Source organism: Hibiscus syriacus, unplaced genomic scaffold, assembly GCF_006381635.1.
Source record: "Hibiscus syriacus cultivar Baekdansim isolate YM2019G1 unplaced genomic scaffold, ASM638163v2 tig00110482_pilon, whole genome shotgun sequence".
NCBI classification, from domain to species: Eukaryota; Viridiplantae; Streptophyta; class Magnoliopsida; order Malvales; family Malvaceae; genus Hibiscus; species Hibiscus syriacus.
Window position 1 is genome coordinate 1,931,080 of NW_024062758.1, and position 14,773 is coordinate 1,945,852.

General features: G+C 33.6%; 1 protein-coding gene across 1 annotated transcript; it reads left to right on the forward strand.

The window, feature by feature from the left end:
- The first annotated feature begins 1,058 nt into the window (after positions 1–1,058).
- Positions 1,059–9,881, forward strand: LOC120128644 (villin-2-like). Its single transcript, XM_039146293.1, has 23 exons — positions 1,059–1,114; positions 1,375–1,474; positions 1,568–1,636; positions 1,737–1,973; positions 2,114–2,291; positions 2,442–2,574; positions 3,525–3,684; positions 3,763–3,913; positions 3,994–4,094; positions 4,178–4,336; positions 4,677–4,745; positions 4,814–4,882; positions 4,997–5,134; positions 5,549–5,680; positions 5,969–6,119; positions 6,232–6,242; positions 6,326–6,466; positions 6,545–6,670; positions 7,301–7,363; positions 7,746–8,006; positions 8,068–8,268; positions 8,351–8,476; positions 9,871–9,881. Exons 1-22 carry the CDS (start codon positions 1,059–1,061, stop codon positions 8,462–8,464), a joined length of 2,820 nt encoding a protein of 939 aa, XP_039002224.1. The 3' UTR covers positions 8,465–8,476; positions 9,871–9,881.
- Positions 9,882–14,773: the final 4,892 nt, after the last annotated feature.

Genomic DNA, 14,773 nt, shown 5'->3' on the forward strand with positions numbered 1-14,773 from the left:
AGTAAAAAAATAAAAAAAAATGGAAGCAAAAGAGAAAGAAAAGGCCGCAAAATAACATGGCGCCGTAGCCATCGTTACCGGATCATTTTTTATAACGACTACTTTGCCCCAAAACTCGCTAATATAACTGTTTTTCCTTTCCTCTCCATTCATTCATTCATTTCGTAAATCTCAAAAAAGTTTCAGTAACAAAGAGGCATATAGAAATCACTGTCATCTTATATTTCCCTTCTTATCGTTTGATTTGTCAGCTCTTCTTAGCTCTTTCCCTTCTCGTCCTTATACTCTTAGAGAGGTATCTCTGACCTGGCACCGTAGAGGTACCCTTCTCGTCTTCTTCTTCTTTGATCATCATCTGCTTGTTTTTTTATTTCTCAGCTCTGATCAAGGAAAATGCCATTGCCTTGATCATTTCCTTTTGGGGGTTATATATCACCTGGATATCATTTTTTTCGTGTTTGTTTTGATGTTTGTTGATCTGGTTACGCTTGATATTGTCTCGGTTTTAATGGGTTTTGTTTCTTCTTCTTTTTTTCCTTAATTGTTTTTTGGAACTGAATGTGCATGATGTTGATATCAATTTTTCGGATTGTTCCATCATAATGTTTCTCTGTTTTCTGCTTGTTAAATATTTCGTTTTTAAACACTCTATCGTAAGTGTGGGAAGATTTAATATCATCATCATCTACGGGATATGATTTAATTTGTTTGTTAGAACTTGTAACCACTGAGCAGTGACCAGTGAGCATTAGAGATTAAAGAAGGCATTAGCTTTTATTCAAGTTCTGAGCGATTGTTTGGCTCATCCAATTCGATTATCTTTCTTTTTTTGGATCAGGATAGCATGTAACTGTTTCGTACATTGGCTTATTGCTGAAGACTGTGAAAAGACGAGCTGTTATACGAACCAAACTAATTTTAGCTTTTTCCCTGAATTATTATTATTATTATTTTGTAATGTAACTTAATTTTCCCTTCCATCATTTGATGCCTGTATTTTCTCCAGTAAGTTTTTTTGCAACTTAAAGACTGCTAAAGGTTGGATTTTGATGCAGAACATGACTGCCGCTGCAAAAGCTCTGGATCCTGCATTTCAGGGAGTTGGTCAGAAAGCGTATCCTTAAAACAAAGGCCTTATATATATGTCTTTAATTATTTTATACAAGTATACGGATATATTTTGGTCTTTTGATCATAAGAGAACTGAAATTAATCACTAAGCCTTTTCCAATTACCAAATGAAAAAAGGAAAAAGTGAAAAAAAGAAGAAGATAAGGCCATATTATCTTTTCTTCTTTTTGAATCTGTTCTTATGTTCCATATATGTCCTGATATTTTGTTTGGGTTAAGGCTGTTGGACTTGACATTTTGTAGTGGGCTTGAAATCTGGCGTATTGAGAATTTTCAGCCGGTTCCGTTGCCAAAGTCCGACTATGGAAAATTCTACATGGGAGATTCTTACGTTGTCTTAAATGTACAGAATCACCTGTCCCTCCTTTACCACCCACATAACATACATTTCTAGTGAACCACTGCTTTATTCGATTTTTTATATGTACTTTTGTAGACTTCACATAGCAAGAGTGGCTCTTATATGTATGACATACACTTCTGGATTGGGAAAGATACCAGTCAGGTGTGATTTTGCTGCATCTTCTTATCTTATTTTGTTAATGATTTAAATGTTCCTTCAAATGAACTAAAACAGCATGTCGAGGTAATGTTGTCGTATGCAGGATGAAGCTGGAACAGCTGCTATCAAAACTGTTGAGCTAGATGCAGCGCTAGGAGGCCGTGCTGTGCAGCACAGGGAACTTCAAGGCCATGAAACTGACAAATTTTTGTCATACTTTAAGCCTTGCATTGTACCATTGGAGGGTGGTGTTGCTTCTGGATTCAAAAAACCAGAGGAAGAAGTGTTTGAAACACGGTTGTATGTCTGCAAAGGAAAACGAGTTGTCAAATTGAAGCAGGTATCTAATGATATTTACATAAGTTTGATTAGTATGGATACAAAGAAGAAAGAAAGAAAAAGTTTCATGAACTAGTAATAAATTATTCAATGGGGCTTTTGTGGATGAGGGAAATACCATTTTGGATTATTCTCTTGCAGGTTCCTTTTGCTCGGTCTTCACTGAATCACGATGATGTATTTATCCTGGACACAGAGAAAAAGATTTATCAGTTCAATGGTGCAAACTCTAATATTCAGGAAAGGGCCAAGGCGTTAGAAGTTATCCAGTTCCTAAAGGAAAAGTATCATGATGGGGTGTGCAATGTTGCAATTGTTGGTACGGAAGATGCATTTACAGTGTTGATTGATGATGATGTGTTTCCATCTTTTCTATTTCTCTGCAAGTATTATTTGAATTTCGTGCAAGGTTTACTTATCTTACTCTATCTAAAGCTGCCACTTTTTTAAATGGTAATCACCCTTACAGATGATGGGAAATTGGATACCGAGTCTGACTCCGGCGAGTTCTGGGTCCTGTTTGGTGGTTTTGCTCCATTAGGTAAGAAGGTTAGCCATGAAGATGATATTATTCCCGAGACTACTCCGGCTAAACTTTACAGGTAATTGTATATTCTAAAAATTTTGACTCTCTATGTATTCCATATGTATGTTGGTAAGGATACTTCAGTTTTGTTGTGATTGTAACCAGATTACTATAGGGTTGTAGACCCAACTTCTTGCCCAAGGGAAATTGTCATATAAATTAAGTAAATCTGCTAGTGCTTAGAAACTGTTTAGAGGTCTCAAAGACTGATCAACACTCGTAACTCTTTTTATGATATTGAATTCCTTAAGCTTCCTCATATTTCTCTAGCGCTTTTTAATATATTTCCTTCAGTATAACAATCCTTAAAACCAAACTATCCTAATCCGGCTAGTATTTTTTACCCTGTTTTCTCAACCAATGGAAGTGTGAAGCCTTGTTATTTGAAAAGTTGCCTACTCTAAAACTGTCAGCTTTCATTTCAAACTGTAAATATATTCTTTAGTTTTATCCAATCTGTTCAATGCCAAATGTTTGTAGATGTTCTTTGGAATCCATATCGATTATCTTTATGTGCAAGAAATCTAAAATCAAATTCTTTAATGTGTTTTCGAGAATGTTATGACTAGTATTAATATCATAAGGCAGCATTATAGATTAAGGCCAGAATAATTTAATATATACACTCTATATTAATTGCTTCTTTTTTTGGGGAAAAATGAGAGAAGATGATAGTTAGAACATTAAAAGGCCTTCGTGAGTATAGGCAATAATAACATACATATTAAGTTTATTTTAATTGTTAGGTTTGAGAGTGTCCTTATGGTCACCATTATCATGGTTAATATAGATGAACTTTTCTTAGGTTAGATACTTGTTTTCTATAGACCATATCTTTAGGAGAATTTTAAGTGAGTAGACACTCCTGATTGAAATCATTTCGAGTTAGTATTAGTTTATGTTACTATTTTTTTTAAAGGTCTATGTTTTTGTTAACTAATAATTTGGAATCACTGGTTCCTGTAGCATAACTAATGATAAGGCAACGCTCATAGAAGGTGAACTAAAGAGAAGCCTCTTGGAAAACAACAAATGCTTTATACTAGACTGTGGTTCTGAGGTTTTTGTTTGGTTTGGACGGATGACACAGGTAGAGGAGAGAAAAGCCGCCAATCAAGTCGCCGAGGTAGAGCTAGAGTCCTGGTAGTGGTTTCTTTATGTATGTCAAGAATATGAATTCTCATTCCCAGCCTTTTATCTCCAGGGCTTTGTTGATAGCCTCAATAGACCAAAATCAACACGCATAACCCGTCTCAGCCAAGGTTATGAAACCAATTCATTCAAGTCCCACTTTGAATCTTGGCCGGCTCCATCTACAGCTCCTGGTGGTGAGGATGGAAAAGGAAAAGTATCTGGTAGGGATCACTTAAGAATCTAAAATCGACACTTATATTTTGTGGTTTACATTATTTGAATACCACTCTTTTACTGTCAGCTTTGCTGAAGCAACAAAAAGTTGCTGTCAAGGCGGTGGTGGCTAAAACTGCTCCTGTACTAGAAAAAGTTCCTTTGCTTGAAGGCGGTGGAAAGATGGAGGTCATGTTAATAGTTTTAGTTGGTTATTGATATATGACTTACAAACAAAAATCTAAATGACAACGGTGTTTCTTGTTTTTCAGGTATGGCGCGTCAATGATGGTGCCAAGACGCTGCTGGAAAAAGAGTATACTGGTAAATTCTATAGTGGAGACTGCTACATTGTGCTTTATACATACCACTCAGGTGAGAGGAAAGAAGATTTCTTTCTTTGCTGGTGGATTGGAAAGGATAGCGTTGAGGTAATTTACATTGCTCATAGTTGAGTAGAAGATAATTTAAATGATATACCTTTTCAGTTGTTCGTCTGCAATACGTTGCACTTTCATTGTAAATGTTGATTTTCAAGAATTGCTTTCTAGCTCATTTAGTGGTGACAGTATCTAATTCATTCGACTGCATTGAATCTAAATCCCCTCTTTTCATTATTTTTGCATTCATGGCTTCCACCCATTATTTGCTTTCAAAGAGGAAAGTTGTGCTTATGTAGTCACATGTTAACTTGATGCACTTCGCTCCACTGACAGTTGTCACTACTTAAAAAATTCCGTTTTCTAAAAGTATATATGTTTCTTAATTCAGGAGGACCGAAAGACGGCTTCCGAGTTGGCTAATTCAACATTTAACTCACTGAAGGGGAGGCCTGTTCAGGTATCATATTACCTTTGGCTGATTACTGTTACTGTAATGCTTGTGTTTCTAATAGATTCTTCTTGCAGGGTCGTATATTTGAAGGTAAAGAGCCACCACAATTCATTGCACTTTTTCAACCTATAGTGGTCCTTAAGGTATGAAAGTTGACCTCAAACTTTTAGAATCTCATTATCAATGTTTCATTGCATGAGGAACTTTTGTTTTGAAATTGGAAGATATCAATTTTCATATGGCTGATTCCCATCTAGGGTGGTCTAAGCGCTGGTTACAAAAAGAGTATAGAAGGCAAAGGCTTGAGTGATGAAACATACACAGAAGATTCCGTTGCTCTGTTTCAGATAGCTGGAACTTCTGTGCAGGATAGTAAAGCACTGCAAGTTAACGCGGTATGCATTAGTTGGTTATTTTGTCACTTTTTCCTTTTAAGCTTTCTTTGGTTGATTTGATTTTCCAATGAGTGAAAATGTATTTTTCCAACAAAAAAAACATACATGCAAACAAGTACTTTAATTTTGTATTGCATCCTAGTATTTTTAGACCCAAACATTTCCTGTTGCCGCCATTGACTGTACAATCTTATTTGATGCAACACGTTTTCCAAGTTGAAATTTTAATAATCTCTCCATTATTTTACTTGTAGTGAGGTACGAGCTACTTTTACCGGACATCAAATGTGTTGTGATGTCTGAATTCCCGCTGTTTTTCGTTATGATGTGTGCTGTATGACTACCTATTCCTTTTGTAACCTAACATGTATACGGCTGGATGTCTGTATTCTTGGCTTTGTAACCATTTTTTAGGTGGCAACATCGTTAAATTCCACTGAGTGTTTCCTCCTGCAATCTGGATCTTCAACAATTTTTACTTGGTACGGAACTCAAAGCTCTAAAGAACACCAGGAATTGGCAGCGAAAGTTGCTGAATCTTTAAAGGTATACCATACGGAAAGTTATTTACTTTTGGATTTCTTGTTACACAAGATTAAAGAACATAGGTTTATTGAGAAGCTTGGTAATAACTTGATATAGTTACAGTTTAAAATCTAAGTTCCAATAATTTGAGTTGACCAATTAATCAATAATACTGAAGAATGTCACCACAGGAACATATGCCTATGTTGCATCAAGCATGGTGTGCTTTAATTCTTATCTAATGGTTATAGTCCTTTGAAAATTTCCTTCCCTCATGCGAATTGATCATCGAATCATATTTGCATTCAGCCGGGAGTTACTCGGAAACATTGTAAAGAAGGAGCAGAGGTTTCTGCCTTCTGGTCTGCACTTGGGGAGAAAGAAAGTTATTCCTCCACCAAAAAAGAACCTGATGAGACTGTCAGGGATCCCCACCTTTTCACTGTCTCTCTTAATAAAGGTGTATTTCTTAACCAAAAATGTGATTTGCTTGGCCCTCTGTTATTAATGTAGTTTCTTACCATTCTAACTGTTTTTCCATGGTTCAATATTTTTCGGTGAGGATGCGTCAGGAAAGCTTGAGGTGAGTTTTTCCTTCTGTAATTGAAAACTTGTTCTTAATATATCCAATGTCCTCTATATGTAATTTTACATTCGATTATGCAGGTTGAGGAAATTTACAATTTCTCTCAAGATGATCTCTTGACTGAAGATATTCTGGTACTAGACACACATGCTGAAGTGTTTGTTTGGGTCGGTCAATGTGTCGACACCAAAGAAAAACGAAGTGCATTCGAAATTGGACAGGTAATGCATAAACTTCGAGTTCTTCGTCGCATTATCCTTTTTATATGTTCGTTGTTCATTTTAGAAAATTCCATGCAGAAATACATTGACAGGGCAGTATCTCTAGAGGGTTTGTCTCCAAAGGTTGCACTTTTCAAAGTTGGTGAAGGAAATGAACCCTGCTTCTTCACTGTATTCTTTTCGTGGGATTCTCATCGAGCTATTGTACGTTCCTTGACTTGATTTTTATACTTTATCTTGGTGTCACTTCAATTAATGCTAGATCGCTCTCATTTTCAGCAGCAAAATTGAAGTTATACTCTCATTTTATCTACATAAAATCGGATGAACCGATGAACATAGATGAAATGCAATCCATATGCTTTTAATCAATGAAATTGTGTTCTAGATGAGGAAATGTTTGAGTGCATGTTTGGAGAGCCTCTATGAGATAATTATACCTGTAACCCCGGATTCAAGAATTTCTTGTCTGCACCGAAAGGGTCAAAACTAGGATAGTTATGGTATATGGTTCAGAGAATTGATTAGCATGGTGCACTTGTTTTAAGGAAAGTACCATTTAATACTTCCAAAAACTGAACTATAGGGATCGACCCATTTAGAGCATCCTGTATTTTGGATGAAACAACCATTACCCTGTTGTTGGCACTCATAGTGTGGCGAAAAAGAATCAGTTACTGTTAATTGTATGCATGCACCGAAAATTTTATGAAGTGCCCTGTTGTTTTCTCTAAGAGTTACTGTTCTTTGTATGATATGGTTCATCCTTTCATGTGTATTGCACGCATTGCATCTGTTTGATATTTATGCTTACATGTTATCTATGGAACACAGCTGCTAGGAAACTCGTTCCAGAAGAAGGTGGCATTGCTCTTTGGGACTACCACCCATGCAGAGGTAATTTCTTTTTGGTATACTAAGTTTCTGTTTAGCATAAGGATAAACTTGGATTGTAAAAATCGAATGGAAAGTTCAATGAGAGTCGAGGGCTTTCATTTCAGAAAAGTATTTCTGTTTTCCCCTCTTTTCAGTTAACATCAGCTTGATAATGCATTTTGTTTCCCCTCTTTCCGATTGGTTCGAAGATTAGTTATGCAGAGGTAGTCCATTTGACCCTTTTGTTGTATGTCACCGGATGTGCCCAATTATCTATTCCTTTTGTTTTCGCAGACATTTCCTCAAGCTTCATATCATAATGTGTTGTTGTTTTCACACAATGATCATGGAAGAAGTGATGTGTATTTTGAGAATTCAAAGGATTCATTTAGATTGCTTATTAGCGCAGGATAAATCTGGTGATGGAAGTCAAGGACCTAGGCAAAGAGCTGAAGCTTTAGCTGCCTTAACCACTGCATTTAATCCATCATCAGAAACCAAAACCTCAGCTCCAAAGCCTGCCAGCACAGGTCAGGGATCGCAACGAGCAGCAGCTGTAGCTGCTCTCTCCTCTGTGCTTATGGCAGAGATAAAGACGCCCGACGGATCCACTAGCAACACTCCTGCAGTAACCAGCCCTCCTTGTAAGTACCCACGTGCACAAGTGTCGTAGTAAAATACGCATACTGTTATTGCATATAATACACTGAATCTGATTTGTACAGCTGAGGCAAAAAGGCCAACTGGATCCTTCCGAAGTACCTGATTCTCAAGAGATAGCTGTAGCCGAGACAGGCGAAAACAATGGGGATGATTCGGAACACAACCCCGGTGAGGATGTGGGTGAAAAATGTACATACAGTTACGATCAACTGAAGTCCAAGTCCGAAAATCCTGTAACCGAAATCGACTTCAAACGTAGAGAGGTTTGTCCCGCAATCAATGTTTCAAAGCTCACTCGATCGAAATCATATCGGTGTTCTTAACCTTTTGTATACGACTTGTCAGGCTTATTTGTCCGCCGAGGAATTCGAGACGGTGTTCGGGATGACGAAAGAAGCATTTTCCAAAATGCCAAAGTGGAAGCAAGACTCTAAGAAGAAGGAAGTCGATCTATTCTAGAGCTTCATGCAAGTGATTTAAGTGCTTCCATTGCAGTCTTACTACCAATTCCGCCTGGAATACCATTTTTGTCTGTTTTTCCTTTCTGATTAACGTACGTGTAATGTTGCATGGATTACCATTACCATATATGTTATTTTTTGCAGGTCAACAACATTCTTTGCTTTGTTTGCAATATATTCCATCTCATTTTTTTGGTTAATCACTTAACTTAATTGAACATTAATCCTTGATAGGTCTTTATTATAAAATAAATGTTTAAACTATATATGCTTTTTACTTCAGTTGAGATTTTTTTTTTTGGTATTGGAAAAATTCTGAGTTTATTATTTAATACATTAATAGTAATCATCATTTCACATGCAAATTCCTTGGTCTCCTCCACTACACCCTTATTTAACATAAAAAAATACATTTTATTTCGGCTATTATTTTATTTGATGTAATCCTCCACTTTAAATAAAATAAAAATTATTCCATCATGTGTCTCGACCTAAGATTCTAAAGTCGATTTTGCTGAAAAAAAATATTGGTCGCATAACCCTTAATCAAGTTGAATTAGATTAATAATTTTGAAGCTGAAGAATATACAAGTGTAGTATACTCACACTATAAAAATAAATAGATAAAATATAATTAAATTGATCTTTATAATTATTTTCAAAAAAGGTATTTATAGTTTTAGAATTTAAGTTTCAACGTATAATGTATAGAATATTAATATATTATATAATTATGCAACAATTTAACACTATATCTAAATTTGAATAATTAGTAATAAAAATACAATTATTAAATTTATATGAGAATGCAGCTAAAGCAAATATGAGAAGACAGATGGCATGGCTAATGAAATTTGTTTCCAATAATTACGGATCTAGTGATATTTAAGAGTATGGTATGCACATAAAACTATCAGTCATGTATAATAAATCGGGTGTTAGAAGATTTAACCCTTTTTTATTAAATATTATTAATGAAAAACAAAATGAAAGCAGAAAAATCAAAGAACAAGAGTCATCATCAAACCGGAGTTTAAAAGAAACAAAAGCGTTTATTACCAACGATGACGAATATCTTCAAATAAATATATATTCTGTTATTTATATGATATGTAAGTAAACATAAAACGATATTATATAAATAATAATTTATAAAACTTAAATCGAACTAAGATTGTACTTTTAAACATATTTTTTTGTCTACGTTTAATAATTATTACTTTAAACCATGTCAAATTTTGACATAATTTCCTTGGTTTAATTTAAGTGGAACATATGGAGCCAGACATAAAAGAATTGAAGATTAATCAACAATCAATTTTTCATCAACCCTAATATAAAAGGGAAATGAGTTGTCACATAGCATGTAATTAGGCCTCTAATGTGCAAATGATACTTTAATAGTTAAAACAAGGAGCACCAACATGCGCGTAATATGCTTTCAATAAAAAATTAAATTAAATTTGAAATCACCTTAATGAGATGGTTAACCTTGAATCTTGAACATAAAAAAAATCGCAAATTGGTAAAGGAATTGTGTCAGCATTATTGCAAAGAGATTGAGAGTTATCTTTAAACAGATATTGTTTTATACTTATCTTAGATTAATAAAAAAATCACAATTTTTTTATAGAATCAATTAATTTTATTTTAAATAGAAATTATCCCAAATTACAATAAACATTTATAATCTTAATAGTAAATTTAGTCACATAATTAGGACAATTTCTTATAATCATTGAAACAAACTAGTAATTTAATATCACATAAGGATCATACAAGAAAATATTAAAAATCTAACTAAAAAAACTCGAACAAAGATAGATACAAACATATATGATTGCATCGGCAAATGAACCAAAAAAAGGGGTCAAGCTATTGAAAGAACATCGACAAATCTCAAATCAGACTCGAGCGACGTGAAAAGCTATCTATGAACGCAAATCAGGTATTCAAATCCAATATGAGGGTCCAAAGCAGGGAAGATCAACAAGATATCAAATAAGCAACATCTTGATCAGTCGTGGCGATGTCAAATTGGCTCTTAGAAAAGATAAATAAAAAATGACCAAACAACATAAAACATGCCAAAAGGCATAAGAAAACATGTCATAAAAGCAGAAGAAAACATATCATAGAGATAGATGAAAACATGTCATGTAACACCCTAAATCAGTACGACACAAAGTCGACCGATCAGAATGTCACACGGAACCACCGGAGTGGCTAACTATTTTTTTTCTTTTAAAATTACCATTTGTTATCACTCATGCTAAAATAATCAACTACAATTTAAATAAAATAGTTTACATTAGGAGCTCCCAAAATAATGTTTAAATCATACAAACCATAGTTTAAAATGAGTTACAACTCATACAAAAATATACAAATAGGGGTTTACAAATATACATGCCTTCTAAAGATGAACTCGAGACGTACTATGCACTAACTGGGTTTGAATCACTGCTGTCAAAAAGTCATCGGACTGCTCATCGACTAACCTATTTAAGGAAACAAATTTCAAACGCTGAGCTAATTAGCCCAGCGCCACAGTAACAACTAAGTCATACTAAAAGCGTTCATGACATGCTCAGCCTACCAAGTCTACTACTATCTGTTCTACAATATATTTTGTTCTATTAGCCCACTCTTTGAGTGTTGGACCTTGCGCCCAAGCTAGCCTGCTTTAAAAATGCTTTAGTGAGTATTATTGAATACTCACTCTATACACTATGGTATACATCATGGTGCGACTAAGGGTTTTGCATCTCGGAGCTACACATCCTTCTAGTCTACTCTAGATATGACCCCAGAATTCTCTGCATCGGAAACCATACAACTATCCCACCATTTCTTCTAAAGAGTGTTAAGGCCTCGACAAACATAGTTAGTCAGAAGGGACTTCGCCATACCTAAGGATATATCTGAATTGAATCTATACTTTCGATAAGCTAGCATTTTCTAAAGGAACTCGGGTGTCCTGGTCGTTTCCTGAGCATCATCCAAGGCTATTTTTATGTCATCCTAATAAATCTTGTTTCTAAGTGTAATTAGTATCATTAATATTCTCACTTGCAGTCATATTTGACAATAAAAAGAAGTGTTGGGTACCTCGAGTCTAATTCCCTTAAAAACTGACATTTTTGCCTAAAATAGATTGAAAGTATCGATACTAACCCAATAGTATCGATACTACTGCAAAAGTTTCGATACTTTATATAAGTATCGATATTTTAAACATTCTGTTCTGCCTTGTTTCGAAAATTTGTGGGAGTTTCAAAACTATGACCTAAAGTTTTGATACTATTGAAAGAGTATCGATACTTTTGCCCAGAACCTCATGAATTTCCCCAAAACGAAGAACTAGTATCGATACTATCCCAATAGTATCGATACTTTACCTGCAGAAATCGTATAATACATACTAAAATGCTATAATTGAATCCCAAAGACCTTAGTGAGGTCCCCAAACATGCTTAAAGTTTTATTTGATCAACAAGGGTCATAATAGAGGCTTTAAACCCATTTTGTAACTCTAAAACAAGAATTTCACCATGAAAATGCTTATCATGTTCAACTCAACCATTTAAACTATTTTGAATTTCTAATGACTCAGTAGGAGTATGTAAGAGTTGTAAAGGTGTTACCTTGCTTCTTGGATGGCTAGAAACTTTCTCAACTCAATCAAGATTCAACTTTTCCTTTCCTTTAGCTCTTGAGCTTTCTCCTATCTCCTTCACTAAACAAAATGAGAAAATGGATTATCAATCCATCAAGGGGTTGAATAACATCTAAACAAACTCCCTATAACTCAAAACTTAGTTAGAATTTATAGATTCCCACAAATCTCTCAATACCCGTTTTTGGTTCTATGGATAAAAACTAGTGAAATGGAGCTCAAAATGAATATAGAAGGATAAGGTTTAATAATCTTACCTTGGATGGATCCAACTAGGCTTGAATTTCTTTGAGATTCTTACTTAAAGAAAGATAAAAGAAGAGAGAAAGATGAGAAGATAGGAAGAGTGTTTGGTGAGTTGTGTAAGGGGGTTGTTCACTGTGAAAACATAATATAATTAGGGATTTTCAGCTTCCAAAATAGCTATGGGTAAAATACACTTTTATTCCCTTTATGTTTGTTATCATAAATTACTCATCTCCCTTCATTAACTCTCTTGGGTCCTAACTTAAGCCCACTGACAACAACTTGGTCTAACAAATATAATAAGATCCAATGGTTCAACTTTGGGCTTCGGATTGACCCGAACTACTAACCCGGGATTCAGGGCGTTACACATCATACAAGAACACTTATTGAAAATCAAAAACTAAAAAAAATAGAGATATGATATGAGAAAAGAAAAAGACTAAAGAATATCGATGATCGACAATCAACATTTAAATTAGTGTCATCGTCGATCAATAAAGATAAAAAAAAAAAGAAAAGAGACGAGCAGCACACCAATAAGAGAAAACTAGATTTTTTGAATGAAAAACATGTATTGTTTTTATGTATGTTGTAATATCCAAATTTAAAAAATCACAAAAAATTAACATTTAGTATGTTAATAATTTTATGATTAACTTTGCTATATATTCTTAAGTTATAAGTTAAACTTGAAAGATTAATTAATTAAATTTGACATATTTAAAAGATATTTATCAACTATCTTATGTTTAAAAAAACTTAGTACATTAGATTAACATTTAATAATATAAATAACGAGTAATGGTGAATGACATTTAAATTAAGAGTAAAGTATATAAATGTTCATCCGACTATAAGATATTATTTTATTAAGTTTTTTTAACTATTAAAAGTTATAAAATGATTCTTTAACTATAGAGTGTTGCTTCATTGAGTCTCTCAACTATTAAAAGTTATAAAATGACCACTCGACTATTCATTATGTTCCAAACTCGTCATTTTTCGTTAAAATTTGACTATATTCTGAGTTAAACATTAATCTGTTAATTGTGATATGATAAAATATAATCTTAGAATCTCAAAAGAATGAACGACTATCATATTCATTTATTATGTTAACATCGAGCTTAGACAATCATCAATTTTTAACGAAAAAATTACGAGTTTAGAAAATGATCAATAGTCGGATGACCAATTTATAACTTTTAATAGTCGAATACTTAACAAATTAACATTTCATAGCCAGAAAATCAGTTTGTAGCTTTTAATAGTCAATTAACTTAATAAAACAATATTATATAGTCACAGGACCATTTATGTATTTTACCCTTAAATTAATATAATAACATGATTAAACTATACTTTAACTTGATAATTTAATTAAAATAAAATTTAAATTTGCACATGATTTAGGGATGTCTTGGGGTTTTTTTTGTAGGGTACAAGGATGTCTTGTGAATTAATCCTGTAATAATAATAATAATAATGTTATCCTAATATTCATTTGCTTTCTCATGTGAGCCTGTAATCCTAAGTAGCCCCTACGAGTGAACCGTTCACATTTTTGGAGTATCAATATCTAATATATTTGTTTGAATTCGATTTAATATTATAATTTCATTATTCAAACTTCATTCACATTGTTTTATTATTATTAGAAAAACATAACATAAAATGATATTTTTAAAATATCCAGTTGTGAATCGTTTATTTTGTTATAAGTGAATTTATATAAATTATTATACCTAAAGTAGAGTGTATGTCCAATGCCAAGATATGAGTGTTGGTCTGTTGCCCGTACTAGATAGTCTCTTGTACTGTATTAGCAATTAAACTACAAGGACAGACAGCAAATATAATTCACCTAAAACAAGGTTCGGCTTAACATGAATGAATGGTGTGGTCCAAAAAAACATGGAGTATCCTATAAACCAGAATTTCACGTTTTTAAGGGAGATCATTTCCCTTCTTTTTATATTCTGTAATATTTGCAATTTTACAGCTAGCATTGGTACATTAAATCCCCTAGAGCAGCAATTTCCGTACTTGAGCTTTGAATTTTCTCTCTCTCTTTGTGCCCCCCCCCCCATCCCAATTGTGCACACACGGTAACATCTCAACATGGTAGTCCATCCATATAAACACTTCAACTTTCTATTTTCAATCGCTTTTTCATAATTTAGTTAAAATTTTAATGTGTTCTAAATTTTAGTGCACTTGATATTAATATATATATATATATATTTATCTTTAATCTTTTAATACTTTATGATTAAATGTAAAAATAAATTTTAATCTAATTAATAATCCAGACATGCGTATTTACATATAAGTATGTTAAATCTAATTAATAATTCAGACATGACACGATGGGTATAA

What these genes read in the sequence shown, in the direction of transcription:
- LOC120128644 (XM_039146293.1), top strand. Translation starts at nt 1,059, where the DNA reads ATGACTGCCGCTGCAAAAGCTCTGGATCCTGCATTTCAGGGAGTTGGT. An exon ending in CAGGGAGTTGGTCAGAAAGC is followed by an intron (nt 1,115 to 1,374) that starts GTATCCTTAAAA and finishes GACATTTTGTAG; the next exon opens with TGGGCTTGAAATCTGGCGTA. An exon ending in TCGACTTCAAACGTAGAGAG is followed by an intron (nt 8,269 to 8,350) that starts GTTTGTCCCGCA and finishes ACGACTTGTCAG; the next exon opens with GCTTATTTGTCCGCCGAGGA.